This window comes from Pomacea canaliculata, linkage group LG3, assembly GCF_003073045.1.
Source record: "Pomacea canaliculata isolate SZHN2017 linkage group LG3, ASM307304v1, whole genome shotgun sequence".
NCBI classification, from domain to species: Eukaryota; Metazoa; Mollusca; class Gastropoda; order Architaenioglossa; family Ampullariidae; genus Pomacea; species Pomacea canaliculata.
In genome coordinates this window covers 15835159-15855654 of record NC_037592.1, presented here as the reverse complement: position 1 = coordinate 15855654, position 20496 = coordinate 15835159, and the positions used below count along the sequence as shown (strand labels likewise).

At 35.8% G+C, this 20496-nt stretch overlaps 1 protein-coding gene across 3 annotated transcripts; it reads left to right on the top strand.

Moving 5' to 3' along the window:
- The first annotated feature begins 223 nt into the window (after positions 1–223).
- On the top strand, positions 224–19799 carry LOC112559356 (kinesin-like protein KIF17). Of its 3 annotated transcripts, none has more exons than XM_025230523.1 (19): positions 224–558; positions 1680–1912; positions 2281–2396; positions 2693–2862; positions 3094–3327; positions 4632–4771; positions 4992–5217; positions 7580–7671; positions 7821–7980; positions 10670–10711; positions 12106–12267; positions 13245–13306; positions 13647–13771; positions 14055–14173; positions 15317–15423; positions 15949–16210; positions 17308–17429; positions 17796–17889; positions 18231–19799. In XM_025230523.1, exons 2-19 carry the CDS (start codon positions 1685–1687, stop codon positions 18443–18445), a joined length of 2676 nt encoding a protein of 891 aa, XP_025086308.1. In that variant the 5' UTR covers positions 224–558; positions 1680–1684; the 3' UTR covers positions 18446–19799. The 3 variants fall into 3 exon arrangements, with proteins under 3 accessions (XP_025086308.1, XP_025086307.1, XP_025086309.1); XM_025230522.1 differs by having other exon boundaries at positions 4992–5238; XM_025230524.1 differs by lacking the exon at positions 10670–10711 and having other exon boundaries at positions 4992–5238.
- Positions 19800–20496: the final 697 nt, after the last annotated feature.

Below are 20496 nucleotides of genomic sequence, written 5' to 3'. Positions count from 1 at the left end.
GCCAGCATTATACACGTAATATGATGACGTCAAATTTAAAATGAGGGTTTTCTCTAGCCTTTCAAGCTCTGTTGCAAAGTAGTAGTTACATAAAGGTATCTAAACTATACTTTTCTCTTGTTTAAATTTATTGCAAATGTCAGCTGACACGACACAATGTTTAGATTATTTGTGTACGAAATTATCCCCTAAGCAACACAATCAACTTTTACCCACAGTTCAGTTGTCCCCAACATCCGGAATCCACAGACGCCACGAAGCGGCTGCTGTAGTGTAGTGACATGCCAATGGCTGTGATTAGAAGTCTAGTAGCTCATTGCGCAGAGTTATTTTAGTTTTAGTTACCTGATTTTCGTTATTTATTACATAATACACTTGAGTACAGCTATTCTAAAACTTCTTGACCTTCATGATGTGTTCGATGCAGTTGGTTTACTTAGTTTCCAGGACGACAGTACGATAAAGGCAGAAAGTCCGATACGCCTATGAGTTTGCTTATACTGTAACGACTTTTAGCAGAAACATAATTCATCTTCTTTCAGTATAAGAAAGTAAAAGGTAATTTGTTTTCATTATTTACCAGCCTTTCTGCCGAGATAAAAACTCTAAAATGTCTTGTGAATTGTATGCGTCGATAATTGTGTTTGGACATCTATAGCATGATCTTTGTGTGTATATACATATAAACGATTGTATTTCTTTCCTTTAAAGTACCCATAACATAAATTTTTTAAATTAAAGATAAATGCTGGCATTTTTATTATGACACTGCAATTCTGCTTCGTGAGGCTGGCCAACCATATTATGTAACATTTCATCTATATCCATGGTATAAATTTTAATTCTTTTTCGTCTTCGTGATTTACCTGTTACCCCCTTTTTCATACACTTTTTTATACACTTTGTTGCTCTTTACCATTGTACTACATGTACTGCACTGCAAAGAACATACATGTGTTTCAAATATACATTCACTTAAAATAATTAATATATGTGTGTATAAATATATATCCAAATCCAGTGCGAATGACATCAGCAAGAGCATTCAGTCATATCTACTTTTAGTACAAGAATCATGCATACATTTCAGAGGCTAAAGGGACGTTGTGGTCACCCCTTCAGTATTGATATGGAGATGGCCCGGAATCCTGTGTGACTTAGTTCCAAAGTTAATTGCTTTCAGATTTAATCAAATTGTATTAACTTTATTAAAATAAATGGTTTAAATAGATGCTATTTTATGCAAGTTTCCCTACTCTCTTTTTTCTCTTCCTATCACACACACACACACACACACACATTATTTAATTTATTATTATTGAATGTATACTTTATAAATGCAGTACTCATGTGACTTATACAGCTAGTAAATGATAGATTTGATTTTTAAAATGTTCTGACACCAACTATATTCTTGTTAATATTTTAAACTTTTCTGTAAAGATATAGCTTACCTTAATGAATATTTCCCTTAAATTGCTAGGCTAAAGAGTCTCTTTTATTTTTTTCTTTAGGATAAGTTAGGGTTTTGCCCCTTTGTGTTTCTACAATCATATTTTATGGATCAATTTCCAGGGTCCTGTTCACAAGAAAAATGTCTTCATGTCCCTCTGAATCTCATGTTTACAAATTGTACCAAGAAATATCTCATGTGCTATTCTATATTTCTCTTTACATAGACAGAATGGCAGAATGTGTAAAGGTAATTGTTCGGTGTCGACCGATGAATGATCGGGAGAAGAATTTGAACTGCAAATGTGTCCTCAGTATGGATACCTCTCGAGCTTCTTGTCAGATTGCTAATCCCAGTGATCAAAAGGCACCACCCAAAATGTTTACATTTGATGGCTGCTACTTCTTGGATTCTACAACTGAGCAAATCTACAATGACATTGCTTATAATCTTGTAGAAGTAAGTAATAGTTGCTTATCTAATTTACAGTCTGATGCTGTAAGAGTCAGTATATATTTCCTGGGTTTCCTTGTGTCCCCTTACCCCCTTCCCTAACAAACAGATGAAATAGTAAAATTTGGTTAAGGCTGTGAGAACAAATATGTAAATCTTTAATTCTGGAATATAAATAGAGACTACATATATATATGTAATAACCATTTCTGTGTTCTGTTTAAATTTATTTCTACCTGATACAACACTAGACATTTTCCTGTAGAAGCATGAATAATTAGTGTTCTTTTTTTAATTCATCTTTTTTTATGAGGGTGATTTTGTGTACACAATGCTGGTAATTAATACAATTACCTGCTGTGTCTGCAATTTAGGGTGTTACAGAAGGATATAATGGAACCATATTTGCCTATGGACAAACAGGCTGTGGAAAGTCATTTACTATGCAAGGAATTACAAATCCATCAGCTCAGCGAGGAATCATTCCAAGGTAATTTCTGCAATAGAATTTAGTTCATTTTATGGTATTTTATTCATTCCTGTTACATATGTTATTCCCCATCGATCTCTCATTTCTGGGTGCAACATATAGAAAATAGGTGGTGGTGGTGGTGGTACTTTACCTATTTACCTAATGCCAAATGATCTCATCAAAACAGTAATGAAAAATATGTCTTTGAAGTGCTTGTATAAATACATTAACATTTTGCTAGGTGATATATATATATAGTCTAGTTTGTAAAATAAATATCAAAGCATACTAGATTGTTTCCTTTATGCTTGCAGAGCATTTGATCATATATTTGAAACAGTAAGTGTGTCAGAAATCTGTAAATTTCTCATCCATGCTTCGTACCTTGAGATCTACAATGAGGAAATCCGAGACCTATTAGGCAAGGATGTTAAGGCAAAGCTGGAACTAAAGGAGCATCCAGAAAAGGGTGTTTATGTAGCTGGTGGGTCTTCTAAACTATTTTTTAAAACAATAACAGCAACTACAATAATAATAGAGTTTGCAACTAAAGGTTGCTTAAAAAGTAAAGTAATGCTAAAAATAAAAATTTGATTTTAAGGTATTTTTTCTGTTGTTTACAAAAACTATATTTTTTTCTTTAAAATCTTAGACTGAGTGGTAACTAGAAAGACAAAGAAAAATCTGCATGCAGAACATAATTTGTGTATCTTAGGTCTCTCCATGCATCCAGTGCATAATGTGAAAGAATGTGAACGAGTCATGAATCAGGGTTGGAGTAACCGAGCAACTGGTGCCACACTTATGAATGCTGACTCCAGCCGCAGCCACTCCATCTTCTCCATCCACATGGAAATGATCACAAATGATGAAGAGGGAAAGGAACATATTCGTGTGGGAAAACTCAACCTCGTTGACCTGGCTGGCAGTGAAAGACAAGCCAAAACAGGTATGCCATTCTCACTAAAGATTGAGGATGTAACACTGGCAGAGGTAGAATATAAAATTTATAATAATACTCAGATTTGTATCCAGTTTTTTAGGCCAGTACAATATTGTATCTCTTACTATATATATATATACTAAACCTGTTATAAACTGCAGAATTATGACATTTATATGCCCTTCAATCTGGCATTTATTATTTGCTGGGATTCAAACATTTTCAACACATTGTGTGTGCATGTGTACTTACCAGATGCTTTGTCCTCTTTATGCTTCAAGTAATTAGACATGGAACATTTCACAAGTCTTTGGAATTCATTATTTATTACATTATTCCTGTCAATGCTGCTACGTATTTCCTACATTTTAGAGGGTTTTACATGGCAAGGTTTGCCTCCTGCCATGTATATCATCAATATAGCAGCTGATGATTCTTGTCATAAATTCCTATGGTAATCCTTCTCTCCCTTGGTCTCTGTCGCTAAACAACACAACTATTCCTTTCTCCACCTCTGCCCGCAGTTTTGGTGTCATTCTCAATCAGAGTTTGTCTTTTCATCATCATATTTCTCATGTCTGTAGAACTGCTTACCTTAAACTTCGTAAGATTAGTACCATTCATCATTATCTTACCACTGGTGCAACTAACACTCTAATCCATGCCTTTATGTTCTTGGGGATTGACTATTGTAATTTTCTTTTAGTTTGCATTCCCAAGTATTTTCAGGCACTGGTCCTCAGTACCTCTCCAGACTTGCTCCCATTTACATGCTCTCACAGCTTCTTTACTCATCTTCTGACACTTTTTTTTAAAAGTCCCTCTAGTTAAGACAAAGACATATGGACAAAGGTCTTTCTCCTTTCAATTTGAAATGGATTACCTGTCAGCCTTCATCACCCTTATTCTTTTACCACCTTTAAGTCTAAACTTAAGACACTTCTTTTCAGAACAATGACTTTACTGTGACCCTGTCCTGATCATGTATAACATGTTTATAATTTACTTTGTGTGTGAGCAGGTATCTGTCGTAGAAGTGAGCATGACTGTTATTTGCAAATATGGGTGCATGGTTGTTGGTGATTCTGTATTTATATCATTCATGGAAAGCACTTTGAGCAAATCATCGGAAAAGAGCTATTATTATAAGATCCTCATTTTTAATAAAGACAAACCTGTTTTTGACCAAATTCCCTCTGGTAGGTTTATGCTGTTTGTATTATTTTTATACCAAATTGTTATCAAAGGTATGATAGCTATGCTTAGACAAAGCACATAACAGTCTGTAGTCTGAAATCTTCTGTCTGTAGGAGCAACAGGTGATCGACTAAAGGAAGCAACAAAGATTAACCTTTCACTTTCTGCACTTGGAAACGTAATCTCAGCTCTAGTGGATGGAAAGTCTAAGCACATACCATACCGTGACTCCAAACTGACACGCCTTCTCCAGGTATTGTGCACCAGCATCAGGAGAGTATGAGAAAATGCAAATGTTCAGCAAGCATCTGTTTTTCCATTGGTGAAGCACCATCCTCAACATGCAGGAACACATACAGCAAATCATTTAAAAAAAATTATTTTAAGAGATGCTGTATCTTCTATTTTTTTAAAGAGCAGTCTCCCTTTTGGAACAATGTTCACAAAATGATATTAATTTTATATTTTTGTAGGACTCTTTGGGTGGAAACACTAAGACATTGATGGTGGCATGCTTATCACCAGCAGACAACAATTATGAGGAGACTCTAAGCACTCTCCGCTATGCTAACCGAGCTAAGAATATCAAGAACAAGCCAAAGATCAATGAGGATCCAAAGGATGCTCTCCTGCGACAGTACCAAGAGGAGATTGCTAAGCTGAAGGCTATGCTGGAGGGCCAGATCCCTATTCCCAAAGGTGGCTTTGATATAGATAACGGTCGGTGTAAATTACTTCTTTAGGTGTGCTCCCTAGATGTGCTGTGGTGTGGACAAAGCACCAAGTGCACAGGTTTGTAAAGGGCTTCCACTAACATACTAATGTCAGTTACAAAATGCTAAATGAAGATGCAGACAGCTTCAATTGGCTGCTTAAAATCTTTTTTCCATGAATGAAGTGTTGAAGGATTTTTAAGATGACAGCCAACATCTGGTTTATTTTTATATTTATACACAATTGACCATCCACTTAATGATCTTGGTCTTCATGCTGTGGTGCAGATGCATCAGAATAACATAATTTTTATACAGTTGACAAATATACAGTCATGCCTCAGGATATGATTCTGTATCTGAAGGTTTTACATGCGCAAAGGCAAAGGCGCTTGTCAGGAAGACACCAGGCACATCCTCTGAAGACAAGGATGCATTTAAGGAAAGCTGGGGATGGTTTGAGAAATTTAAAAAAAAGAACCGGCATACACAGTGTAGTGCGACATGGGGAGGCTACAGCTCCTGCAGAGAAATTTGTGCCCGAGTTCCAAGAGCTCATTACTAGTGAGGGGACCTACATCACGGCAAAGGAGAAGTCTTTGCCTGGCCACAAGCCAATGAATAATAGGCTTACCTTCATGCTCTACATCAACTCAAATGGAAATTATAAGATCAAGCCATTGCTCATCTGCCACTCAGAGAATCCATGAGTTTTCAATTTTATTTGTTAGAAAAATTACCTTAATTGTGCTTAAAATACCATGTTGGTTGATTTTTATATTGATATTTTTGGAGTGTGGAACTGATAAATTGGATTTCCATTATTTTAAATGGGGAAATTAGTTTTTAGAAACGATTTTTTCACAAAACGATCAAGCTACGTTTTGGAATGAGTTAAATTTGTAACCCAAGGCGTGACAGTATTTATATTTTTTAAAATTGAAAATGAAAAGAAGACATGCAAAGGCGTCTCTCTTTGCCTTGTCTGAAATTTTATCTGATGTTGCTGACATTATCAACAAAACAATCAGTATTATTGCTTGGGAAGAGGACCTAGAAAATGTTTTCTAACAACCAATGTTAGTGGGAGCCCTGCGACTATTTACACTGCTCATTCATAACTACCACTGTAGCCTGCTATACCCATCTACCAATTGAACACGTCTACCCAACTGCCATTACCTTACTAGTTATTCACATCTGCAGTCCAGTTTGCTGTACAAGCCTATGTTCTGCACTCATTACCTTAGCCATTTCTTTTCAAGAAACAGTTGCTCTTATGATAGGACTTTTCCATTTTGTTGTGCATCTGCTTGATTTTGCTTGCTCATAGAAAATGAAAGATGTGTGACACAGTTTGTTGAACTGAGGTCAGTGTATCCAGCATGATCAGTTCATGACCAAATGTGTCACTTTGACACATGAAACAATTAAGTAATTATATTTATCATTTATTATTTATTATTTCTAGAACAGTATTTTTATCTAAAATAAATAGACTTTTAATTTCTGTTAATGAGGGAAACTTAAAATGTATCTAATAAGATGCTGGAATTATGTTACAATATACTCCATATCTCTTTGACAGTGAGTTCCTACTTTTCCTTTCTTGTTGTTGTTGTATGGCTACTCTGTTTTTCCCCCTAGTTCTCATTCTATTATTACAGCATGGTTTCAAATATCATGTAGATGTTATATGATTCAGAGTAAAAAAAAAAGTTAAGTGAATCTTCAGCAAAACAAATAACAAAAAAATAAATATCCAAGGTCTGAACACGCATGCATGTCTTCTTTTGAGTGATTCAGGCAGAAGCATGCAGTTTGTTGTAGAAATTGGTTGATTATATAGAAGCTGGCATGTCATCTTTGTTTCATCATTTTAAACTGGTTTGGGGTTTACTCACATGACATTAACAGTATCATGATAATCATTGTGTTTTTTATCACTTTAAAGGATCTATCCTTGAAATCTTGAAATATAGACAGCATATTATAAGAGTGAACATTTTATAAACATGACAGCTACTTAATTTTCTCTGATAATTTAATGTAACTCGAAGAGATTTTGTTTACAGATTGACATTTTAACAGGAGATGTGATCAATTTATGGACCTGGATAAACTATTTCAAGGTTTCAATTAGTTTAATTTTGTCTTTTAATAATGATTTTTGTCTGATAAAGATTTATTAAGCACAAAAACATATTTAGTTCTTAGTATTTTTGTTTAATTTTTTTTTTACTATATGTTACAAGTATTATCAGAACTTGCCAATCATAGAAATATATTCTTAATTTATCTTAATTTATTTGTAAATAAATTTATTATTATCATTCCATCTTAAACAGATCAAGAATTGGGATCAGGAGATAAACACAGAAAATCTTCTGTTGACAACGCTCGTCATGAGCTGGAAAAAGAAAAAGAGAGAATCCGTCAGGTAAGACATAGCTTAGAACACAGTAGAATAGGAAGTGACTCATTGATATACAGAGATCGTGTAGTGCTTTATTTCAAACTTTGGGTGTTGGTAGACTAATTGTGATAATGCAAATAAGCAATGATCACTTTTAAGTAATGCATCTTCAGGAATACGAGGACCAGATGGAGGAGTTGAAGAAAACGATGGAACTGGAGAGAATCAACAAGGACAAGCTGCAACAGGATATGGATAAGCTTCGGGCTTTTTATGACACAAAGTTACGGAATGTTGATGGCCAGCTGGCAGATCTGCCACCAACATCTGCTGGTGAGTCATGTCTGCACTTTGACTCAGACAGCAGATGTATGTATTTATGTCAGATTTCAAACAAGTTACTGATAGCTAGAGATGTATACTAGAGTGCTCTTAAGCCTTAGATAATTAAATCAGTTCTTATACATTCATTTAAGAGTACATACAGGCCATATTAAGAACATCTTCCTGTCTATTCTTGTTTTTGGTCTGCCTGCCTGCCTATTTATCTATTTATCTATTTGTGTTAGAGTTCTCAAATGTGATTTATCTTAATTTATTTACCTTAACAAATATTCAGATCCATAATAAATGTGATATTTACTTGTATAATGAGGATAGTGCCATGGCCTGGTGGTTTGACCAGTCATTCGATCATGCCTTGATTGGGGCAGGTCATTTAGAACAGACTTGGATAGACACAGCAGCTGACAAGTTACACCACTCACACCTCTTGGGTGAAGGTGAGCAGGTCTGCATCAGACAACCAGCTCATTCCTTCATGTTCATTAGCCAGTTCTTCCTCTGGCCACTGTGGCATCAACCAAACTTCAAGGTACCTTGAAGGATAGTCTTGGACAGTCATGCCAGATCACATGGCTAAATCAGACCTGCTTACCTCACTTGACTGTTGCAATTAAGGGTTCCTGGTATCCTACAAGTGTGGCATTTGTGCTTTATACAGTCATTAATTTCATGTTCTTTGTGCAATATCTGCAACAGCCTCCTCAGGCACTTGTTATCAAATGCCTACATCATCTTCTCTGTATCCGCAAACTGAGTCTATGTTTCACAACTGCAAAGCAGGATCATTTGTATGTGGAGATTGTACTTTGTAACAAACCTGATATTATAGCTGTGCCAGACCCTGCATATAGCGGTCCGGTGGCGCAACGGTTAGCGCCTTTCACCACTACAGTGAAGGTTGGCTGCCCAGAGTTCATTTCTCGTCTCGGGCACGCTGTTCTTTCTCTGCATGTGGCATCTGTTTACAGGGCTGGCTGCTTGCCGTAATATAGCCTCAGTTGCTGACACGGCGTAAAAAACCAATTTCCCCCCCCCCCCCCCAAGACCCTGCATAGCCATTGCCCCTTTTACTGTCCTGATGCAGATATCTGTTGTGGAGCTGCTGTCTTTGGAAAGGGTGGCTCCCAAGTACTTAAAACTGTTTACCTCTTTGAGCCATATTCCATTTATGTAGATAGCTGCTCTGCCATTGACAATGACCATGATTTTATTCTTGTTAGTGCTGCTTTCTATTTCATATTCATTTGAACTGTCTGTAAATCTGTTGATAAGGTCTTGCAGTTTTTTGTTAGTTCCTGCAATCAGGTTGATCTTGTCTGCAAAGCATAGGTTGCCAATCAACCTTCTACCAATGAAAATGAAAGTGTGATGGTCATGGAGGGTTTCACATATGAAGTTCTCCAAGAAGACATTGAACAGGACAGATGATAAGGGACACCCTTGATGTACACTTTCTGTCATGTGAAAGAAAGCTCCCATTCAGTTATCTGGCAGTACTACCTGGCAGCTAGTATGTTCACTATAGCTTGGAGGTTGCCAGTTTGAGGCTCCTCCTCGCTAGCCTGTGATGCCACCCAGCAAATTGGAACTTGATTTTTCAGGGGAGGTAAGAAGCAGCTAGGAGAACCACCTATTGTTTACTGCTCCTATGGTGACTATAGGCCATAGAAACCTTTACCTTTTCCTTTGCTTGTGTTCCTGATACATCCACAACAAAGAAAGTATTATAAAAATGAATTCTTTCATCTTTTCATAGTCTGTCTTCATTTTCAGTGTCACTGTCATATAGTTTGTTAACAATGGCCTATAATTTACACAACACAATCAGTGACATATATTCCCCTCCATGCTGCCTCTCTTACAAAGTACAAGGATCTCCACTGCTGAATGTCTCCATTGGCTGAATATAAAAAAATGATTGGATTTTTATAATCTGTTTCCAAGATATTTGTCTCATTGGATAATTTAATGTGACAGAATTAATTATATAAGACTTCTATGAGTCTCTTGTTTTATTGAGGAAGATATGTGTAACTTCTGAAACCTGTGGAATATATATACATAGACTAATGCTAAATTGATTTTTCCTTTTCTGTTACTGCACTGTAGTGTTTTCCACAGGTAAAATACCTACATTTTTTGCCAAACCATTTTTGATAGATTAATTTTAATAATATCATTGTCTGATGTGACATGCTATATGTGCCTGCATCTAGACATTGTCAGATGAAATCTGCTGCTTCTTTGGTTTCATTAGCAGTGAGTTTTAGTCATAGCTTGTTATTCCTAACAGAAATTTGGAAATATGATAGTTTTTTACTAATGAAGTAGCCTTTTAAGCAATTACGTAATTACTTTTAAGTGAGTTTAAGTAATAACTTTTTCATAAATGCTTCAAGTTTATTAATTATCATTCCCAAATATTATGGACATGAAAATATGACCGATATATGCCCCTACTCATCCATTCTAGCACCACCGTACAATCCCCAATACACATACCCAAGTTTAGGGTTATTTGGTGTTTATAAATTTGTGATCAAAACACAGGATTGTTTGTGCAGTTTTGTGATTTACAGTGGTGATATTTCTTTAGGGTTTTTTTTTTTTTGTTGTTGTGTTGCTTTTCCCTACCTTGTCATCATTAATATCTTACCATCTTTGACATATTGTGTAGTTCTGGATGGTGAAGTAGAGTGGAGTGACGAAATGGCTGCTCGTGAGTAGGAGTTGCTTAGTTATACCCACCACCCAAGCGAGTGACTTGCATTGCCCATTCACTGCATGCTGTTCTTGCTTGGACAGTTTGTGTGAAGACTTAACTGCAGATTTCTTTTTAGATGAATTCCTGTTTGCACCAAGGTTTTGCCTTTCTGGTATTGGGAGCTCCATAATTTGTGTGGCATAATATGTTGTTTCAATTTGATTCATTTTGTTAAGTATCTACAGAACACAAAATTTAGTCTTCTTGTTTCTCTTTTCTTTTACCCCATGAATTGTGTGATGCATTATTATGGTAACCAATATAAATAAATATTTTTGATAGAGATACATTTGCTTAAATGCCCAGAGATGTATATGGTAGATGTGAAAGGAAATTATTCACGGGTTATTCAATACAAGGGATTTTCAATGAAAATGGGGGAAGGGGTGCAGGGAGCAATCTTTAAGCAATAGTCACATGACCAAATTAAGTAAAAAGGGTGGGGATAGGATGGGACTCAGATACCCTTTATGTAACTGTCTCACCCCTTTATAACCAGATTGGAGGTACTAACTGTTGTTAAAAAATGTTTTATGTTCAAATCAACTAAATCTTATATTGTGTGTGTATGTATACTTACTAAATGCTTTTTCCTCCTGATATATACTGCAAGTAATTAAACATGGAGTATTTCATATGCCTTTGGAGCTCATTACCCATGATATAATTCCTGTCAGCATTGCTACATGTTTCCTACATTTTAGAGGGTTTTACAGGGCGTGGCTTGCCTCCTGCCTGTATATCATCAATGTATCAGCTGATGATCCCTGTCATAAATTCCTATATTAACCCTTATGGCAGTATCTGTATTGTGTGCTGTGATGGTGTGGGTGGTTCTGAAGCATGACTATGCACAGATTTCTTTGATTGATGTCTTTACTGATGACAACCAGTAGAGCCATTCTTAAGTTTTCTTTTCTGCATGTTTATTTGATTACTAGAATGTCATCTTTTCACTTGAAAATTTTGTTAATCCATCTTTTATTTATTTGGCACTGTTTGAGAAAACTAAAAAGAACGTGTTGCAGGCAAACAAAATATGTAAATTTGTAGATGATTATGTCATCTCAAAATACTTTGCTAACTTTTGCAAATAACAAATTTTGATAGTGAAAAGTGTATAATCTGCAGCTTGGAGTATATTTAGAAGTGAACTGTTCCACCTCAAGACTGGGTTTTTTTCCCTTTCTTTTAGCTCATTCAGATCTACTTTCTAGTTAAACTGAAGGAATAACCCCTAAGTAAGCTGTGACAAAAAATTATTGTCTGTGACTTTATTTTTTTTTATAAAAGAATACAAAAAAGGGTTAAACCAGGTCAAATGAAAAATGAGATATATCTATACACAGATGCTGAAAAATTGAAAATGGGTCGTGAATCTGGCAGCAAAGTACAAAGTTTGGCAGTTGGCACTGCCATAGACTCTGGGCTACCTAGAGAAGAGAAAGATGGAAGTAGTATTGCCATTCCTACACATATTTCCTCTGAAGATGCTTCCCTTGTGGGACCTGGTGAGGATTTTATATTTGCTCATCTGACTGACTGGATATTTTCATTCCTAGATGTTCATTTCCTGTCAGGTTCTCTTCAATTTGTGTTAGTCTGTGTTTGAAAAGGTTGGGGTTTATATAAATGCATGCAAATTTTGTGTGAAATGGTGTAATGCTGTGTGGGTAGCTGAGTTATTGTGCATATCTGGATGTGTGTGTGTGTGAGAGAGAGAGAGAGAGTGAACGAACTCTTTACTGACATCTGTCCATTAGTGACAAAATCATGAGGTGAGTCTATTTTCCTCACATCCACACATACATACCTTCATCTCATTCACCTGTAGACACATACACTCACACATATATATATACATTTAATCTGTACATTTATAAGGAAAGATTTATATGCAGGTTTAAAAATATTACATGAAGTGCAATAATTATTCTGTATCACACATCCTGTGCTATTATAGATGATAGCTGTTTCATAACTCTGGAGTTATTTTAACTTTGTTAAACTAAAATACTTGTATAAGAACCAAGAAAGTTGCTTGGTTTTGCCCACATTTTTACATCAGGATTTCAATAAGATGTGTAAGAAGTTCATTTTCACTGTATAGTGGTACGTTTTGTAGAGAACTAGGACAGATTATTACTATATTGTGAACAGTGAAACGAAAGGTGGGTTTTATCTTTGGTTGATCCTACACAAAATGGGCAGTTGTTTATATTACAAATGTTCTGGCTATTCTGTCTGAAAGAGTATGTGTGGTGGGGAGCGCCTGGGGGGAAGGTAGGTGGGTGAGGGTCTGGGTATGCTAACTGCTTTGCCCCTGGACTGCTCAAGTATAATTAAAGAAAGAAAAAGAAGCGCAAATTATGTCCATAAGAATACAAAAGCATTGATTTAAGAGAGAATTAAAGTATTAGCATAATTATTATTTTAAAATAAATAATGTCTTTGAAGACCAATCAGATGACTGTCTTCACCATTTCAGAGATCTTTGACATCAGTAAACCTCTTATACAGGGTCCTGATGGATTGCCTCAAGTACAGAAGGTTTGTTTGTCACCTTTGACATCTAACTGCTTTTTAAATGTATAAACATTGAGTGTGACTTATATGTGTCCACTCTTTTTTCTTCGTGAAGATTCTATCTTCCAGGATTTCTAATTACTGATATGCATCCTTCCTGCTGATATAGAAAATATCAGACTAGCATTAACTCTTTTATCATATGCTTGCATTTTACTTTCCACAAAACTCACCCTTCAAAGTAGACGTTTGTATTATTGTGTTATTAATTACAACATGCGCTTTTTGAGTTAGTTTTAAGCAATTAACTTCTTATCTCAAACCTCCATTGCTAGACATTATAAAAGAAAACTCTTCCCATCAGGAAATGTATGAGCTGACTGGAAAAGTGGAAGACAGGCTGAATACGCAGATTTCAGACACAACTGTGCCTGCACCTGCTTCTGAGGCTGAAAACATGAATATACAGCAGCATGAGGCACTCAAAAGGTAGAACAAGGAGCAGTGATTTTAGATATATATATGTGTATGTGGTCCGTATGCGCTGCTTTTACATCACTTTGTTTCAATAATTAATGCATAGCCTACACCCAGATCTGTTTAGCATCTTGAGCACCATACAGCAATCCTCTGGCTTAGTTTTTTTATTTATAAAGTGTGAATAACAAGGCACAGTAGTTGACTAATTGAAAGTTAAGCTCTGTTAAGCTTTTCCAATTATTCTGTAGGTTTTTGGCCATCACTACTTTTTCTTCGAAATTTTCTTTGGCAGGCTGCATGCACTTGAGCAACAGATGATAGGTGGAGAAAACGTGGACAACAGGGAGTTGAAGGAGCGACACAAGAAACGTAAAATGCATGCAGAAGATCAGCGCAAGAAGCAACTCATTCGTAAGCAAATTTGAAGAATTTACAGCTTTAGTTCCATTCTCTATGCTCAAGAGTTCCATCATCTGCCTATGTGGTCAAAACTGATCATGGAAGAATCTGTGTGTGTGTGAGTGAGAGAGAGATGTTGGTGGGTAATATTTGTGCACTTAAGAATTCTTAAGCATCTTAATTTAAGAGTGGTGTGATTTAGCTTCTTCATGTATTTTAAGGTCACTCAAACACATTCTTTTTTATTTGTATCAGATGTCTTCATTTTTTTCACAAGACACCCATGTTGATTAACATATACATATGTATAGACATTCACACCATGTATCCTCTTTTTGGCATATATACACTTTCAGTCTCTGGATTAAAAATAAACAGTAAATAATAAATAAAACAAAAATAAAAAATGTAAATATCTCTATTTTTTTCCAAAAAGTAGATAGTATTGCTGCCATATGATTTTTTAATCATAAACTGCTTACTGAATTGTTGCATTAAACACACATTCTTACCTACTCCTACACCTGAATAATTGCATGATCATGATTGTGCATCTCATTGTCTTAGGAATTGTCTTATTGTATATTTATCTAATGTTCTACCTGTTATCAAATCTCTGCCCATCTGTTACTTGTGTTTCCTCCTGTCTTTGAAAGATATAAGTTTAGGTGACTTGTAGAGAATACTCCTACCATGAAACAGTGAAAGGCACCGGGGAACGTTTGAATTATTTGAAAGATGTCTTAAGCTGTGGCTTGAAATTGCTTCAAGAGGCAACCTGGTGGAGTTGCAAGGAATGAATGTTCTGAGCAAAGGGATGAGCAGAAGGGAAGGCTTTGTGGCTGACAGCTTAGTATGGTGCATGGAGTACGGAATCAGAGTGTATAGTGTATAAGCTGACGAATGAAGTGGGAGTGGGGGGCAGGATGGAGTCTGGAGGGCAAGACCAGAAGTACGGTAATAATGAGTACAGTGCTGGAGTCAAGGCAGCTAAGGGTATAAGTCATACAGTGATAGGCAGCCAGTGAAGTAGGCAAAGCAAGGAGGTGATGTGATAAGTGTTAGAGTGTGCATCAGAATGTATTATGTGCTTGCATGGTATGTGCTTCAAATGTTTAAGACATGGATCATTTCTGACTGCTGTCTTTACAACAGGTGCCAACCATAAGATGGATGATGATGGCATAATGATAAGCATTTACAATGAAACTCAACAAGAACTAAAAGCACGAACAGAAACACTAGAGGAGAATCAAAAACAGGTTTGCTATTTTCTTTAAGCCTTCCTGTTTACATAAAACTTTTTGTCTGTATATATATATAATCATCATAAGTGTGTGTATGTGATGGGGAGAGAGAGAGAGAAACTACACGAATAAGTGATTTAGAGAGAGATGAAATAAAAGGAATTTGCAGGATTTTGTATTATGTGTCAGTGGTTAAAACAAATAGTTGTGACAAGTCATAACAATCAGTAGAATTTAGATCTTTCAATATTTAGCATTTTTTATATTGATGAGTTTTATTAGCACTATTACATATTACAAGTATGAAAAATTTTATATTTCTGAAAACCAAAATAAAATAAAAGAATCTGTTATGTCTTCTGCATTTAGCAATTAATAAGTTACATAGTTTTAAGAATGATAACAATTCGCATCAGCTGATATCATCATCACAAACATCATCACTGCATGCTCACACAGAGGCAAAGGAAACAGTAAAAAAAAAAACACCCTAAAGAAGTGTGTCTCACTAATCAACATCCAATATGTTTATGTCGACAGATTGAAAGTCTGGAAAGGGAGATAATTGATCTGCAGGCAGAGTTTGAGTTTGATCGTGTTGACTATCTTGACACTATACGAAAACAAGAACGTCAAATAAAGCTGCTGGATGCTATAATAGCTCGTATCCATCCATGCCTTCGCCGTGACTGCAACTACTACAACATTGACCGTATCCGCACAGAATGCAAGTGGAATGAAGAGGAAGAGCAATGGATTCTGCCAAAGTTGGTCATTGAGAGGACAGCTTTGCCCACAACTGGTCAGTTTGTCTCTTGTCATAGTATGAAGATCAGTTTCATAAAGCTTTTTCTATTTTATCATTCAAGTGTTTCAATTTTTTACATTTTAAGTGGTTTGCCAAGGGTTTTTGCACCCCTCCTCACCATCATTTAAAATACATGGTTTTTTGGAGAAGACTATACGTTTTAGCTGACAAAGACTATTAATTAAAAAGTATGTCACAATAAAAGTTGTGGGTTATTAAGAAAATACGAAATTTGACAATAGTCAAATATGAAGAGAGAGAAATATATTATTTTTAAGGTACTTTATAATGGAATTTAATTGAGCATCTAATTATTTACAAAATATATTGTATTTTAAGGTATAATGGCAATTAACTAAGCATCTTATTTACAAAATAGCAGTTTGAAAAGACCCACTCTGCCCATTTTCCACTGTATGGCAGATTTTTCAGTTTAAGTATATGGAATTGATTGAACATCACTAGATCCTTTGGCAGATAAATGCTGTCTGTGCTGTCCTTTGTAGTCATTCCATTCATTCTGCTCATGCTGATCTCTCTGCATTATCAGCAGACAACAGGCAGCAGATGCTTCCTCTCCTTCTCTGGCCCCACTGTTTGTAATCCTCTGTCCCTTTCTCTTTAAACTATGCCTGCATTTGAAGCTGTCAAGTCTTGCCTCAAACCCCACCTTTTTTTATGAAATAATTCTTTCCCAATTCAATAAGCTTACATTTTCCCTTCATTTCTTCATCTTCATCCATAGACTTTGTTCCTATTTGCCCTGCTGCTGTTCATATATTTGTTGACACATGTGTTTCTTTGTTGTATGGCTTTTAGTCTTTTATTCACAGTATTAAGCTTGCCTTCGCACACTTTCTACAAATTTATGATTATTGCTGTTTTGTTATCTACAGTCTGTACTAAATAAACTTAGAACCGTAGATGCTTTTCTTCAGGGTAAAGCAGGTGCTTATCTTGGGAATCCCAGTGAATCTTGTAACATTTTTTCTTTAGTTCATCTTACCATTGTCATTACCTTCAGTTTGATTTATTTCTTAGAAAAGCTTTTGAGTATTATTGATGCATCTGCATGTATTCCTTTATATCAGGAACGATAATGCCAGGAAGCAAAACTGGGGACCAGAGCATGAAAGGATATCCATCTTCAAATGGAGAGTTTGAGGATGCTCACATGATTGAAGACGATATCACTGATGACAGGTTGAGAGAGGTATTTAGACACTGCTATATATATATAGTTCATTAACTCATATTTAGACTCAGAAACAGAATTGGTACGTGTTATTCTAAAACTAGATGTCTTCATGCTGCTTTTGATACTTATATCATCTTTGTTGAAAGTAATAAGGTCAGTAACACATAAGCCATCTCTTGAACTTTGAAACATGCTCTACAGAAGATTTGAAATGTGTTACCTGGATTCATTACTTATTTTCAAACACTTCTCCATTGTATGTAACTCTTAGTAACTCTAAGATGATTTATTATTTTATGATTTTAAAGTCAAGAGTCAAGATTTAGCCCAAGAGATACAATTGATTTGACGACTATTTGTGTGGGTTTTTTTTTTTTAAAGCGTTTGAGACGAACAGAGGACATCAGTGCCTCATACTTTCAGACTCGTAGACAAAGTCAGTTGTTGACAGGACCAGAACCCATAAATAGGATCAGTGAGTATTCCTTTTAAGACTATATTTTACAGTAAAAGTAGGTCTTAATTATTTTGTTTCTAATTAAAAGCTATCAAGCTAGTTTGTTGTTAGAATGATTACAGCCAATTTCCATTTACCATGTTTACTGCATGGTCATAAACTCTTGTTACTGATGCTTCAGTATAATGAGTACTTTTTGCTGCTGGTCTTTTCAAATTGTTTTTAACTCAAAGTAAACAATGTTGTTTCAAATTTACATCCATTGTATCTGATTGATCGATTCAAGTTGAGTGTCTTTAAACACGATTTAGTAATAAAGGAATAAGATCTCAGTCTAGATGTTTGTTAACTTGTTGTAGATATGAGAGAAGTCAAAGACACCTATGGAATCAGCTCCCAGACAACAAATGGTCTTCATAAAGACTCTATGAGCAGCGGTCTTCGTGCAGCACAAGTTCACGGCCAAGTGATGAGTGATGAGTTGGTGAGACGACCCATTCGTCTTGATGCCCTTCCAGATGTCAAAGGAGGAAAGAAGGCAAAGAAAAAAAAGGGAACCTCAGAACCTTTCTGATTCTGAGTCAGGGCTTTATTTGTGCAATCTCTGGTGTTTAGGGGTGTACAATTTTCAGGGGATTTATGACATTCTTTGTTCCTAATGATATCATTGTCAGTTTTCTGCACTTTAGTTGTTTATCAAAAACACCATTCAGACACCTTGAGAGTCTTCTCTGTTAAATGTTAAAGTACTTTTGTCGTTTTGACGGCTTTTGCTTAAGCAATTTAATATATTTTAAAAATTTTTGCCGAGAATATGTAAAATATTTTAAAAACAGTTAAGCATGTAGAGACAAAATCAAAATTCCAAGTGCCTCCAGGCTGTCTTTTAACATAGCTGAAGACTTACAAATAGTGACAAATTTTGCATCTTGCAAAGATAACAATTTGTCAGCTATAGATTCAACATATTTCTCTGCAACTTCTTTATCCAACTTTTATAGGGAAACTTTTCAAGTTTTGGTTTGATTTCAACAAACTTTGTTATCTCACATCTTTTTGTATCACACAGTTTGAACTGATTTTTCACATTGGCAAGTGAAGTTGGAAAATTGTTAAATTTTTTTAATTATTATTTTAAGAGTAAAGGTGGGTTGATTTTTTATCTAGTCCCTCTCTTTCTTCCTGTACACATGAAAATCTTTGTCATGTAAGCAGCACTGTATTCACATGTTTGATATTTGTAGCACCATTTCTGTGGTCTCTCTACCAATAGGCATCTGTCTGACAATCACATGACACACCTCCAAACAACTGGACATGGCTTATGCTGCGAAGATTACCAGAAAGCATATGTCATGCAAAATTTTATTCTGATGACTTTACACATTTCATGATAGCTATGTGTACTTGTGCATCCACACTTACATTATGCATTTGAGTGAATGTATGAGAGAGAGAGAGAGCATGTGAGTGTGAATGCATGCATGTGTGTGTGTAGGAGGGGAGAACACTGGGTTTGTGAGAGAGAGAGAGAAAGGGAGGAAGATGAAAGAGATTACTAGAATATTAAAACTTTCTTACAGTACTTGCTATTTATTTAGAAATGCTTCTGTCTGAAAGATATTGACGCACACTGTGGAAATACCATTTTTAATTTGTGGTTTATAGACACATAAATGTAGAAATGCACTTCAACTTAACCGTCCCAGTTTTAGTGATATCATTGTTATCATTGTCACAATCATCATCATTTTTGTTTTGGGTGATAGTTTGATAACGGGGGTGCTGCTAGAATGTGTTCAAGAAAATTAATTAAAATTAGCTAAATAAATTTGCAAAACCATTACTTTCATTATTTATCTGCACGTCTGAAAAAAATGATTAATACTGCCACATCATCAGTGGATTAAAGTTGTTTCTACACTATTTGTAAGCCCACATTTCATGTTTTTTCATATATTTATATTACTTAATTTTCTTATTAGGCAAAGCGTTTGCAGTTGATACATGTACAAGCATTCATATACATGTGTAGCTACTTCATTGGCTACAACGCATGGTCTCATGAAGGCACCTACACTCTAAGCACTGGCATGAGCTAGATTTCATCATCGGTATGCTACCCTCACAACAGAAGGAAATTTCATTGCAAGATATGAGAGAGGCCAAGATTATTGCCATCTATACCAACAAGGGCATGAGAAGTGACTATAACAATTACAAGAGAATTTCTCTCCTCAATATTGTTAGCAATTTCGCGGTCTTCCTGACCCGCTTACAGAAAATGGCAAATCTTCTATCATGTTTCAATGTGTGACTTCCGAGCAGGCAGGTTCACTGTTGGCATGACCTCCCTTCATCAACTTCACCGCAACGCGCGGCACGCGTGCGCCGCACGACGGGCGGCCGTAATCGCAGGAAATTTGAGTGAGCGCACGCGGGCGCAACTTGCTGAGCTACACGAGATGAGGAGGAGGAGGAGGAGAAGAAGAAGAAGAAAATTTAGAGAGTACAAACTTCGCTGTTTTTTTTAATATGTTGACGCATGTTTTCGAGTCTAGAATAAGGGATGTTTGTTTACTTCTCAGTTATCTCTCATAAGAACAAAGCAAGGTAAATCGGCGT

Bases quoted from the DNA above. Each gene is read 5' to 3' on its own strand.
- LOC112559356 (XM_025230522.1), top strand. From the start codon at position 1,685: ATGGCAGAATGTGTAAAGGTAATTGTTCGGTGTCGACCGATGAATGAT. The intron at 1,913-2,280 runs GTAAGTAATAGT...TCTGCAATTTAG, and splicing joins TTGCTTATAATCTTGTAGAA to GGTGTTACAGAAGGATATAA. The intron at 7,981-10,669 runs GTGAGTCATGTC...CATATTGTGTAG, and splicing joins TCTGCCACCAACATCTGCTG to TTCTGGATGGTGAAGTAGAG.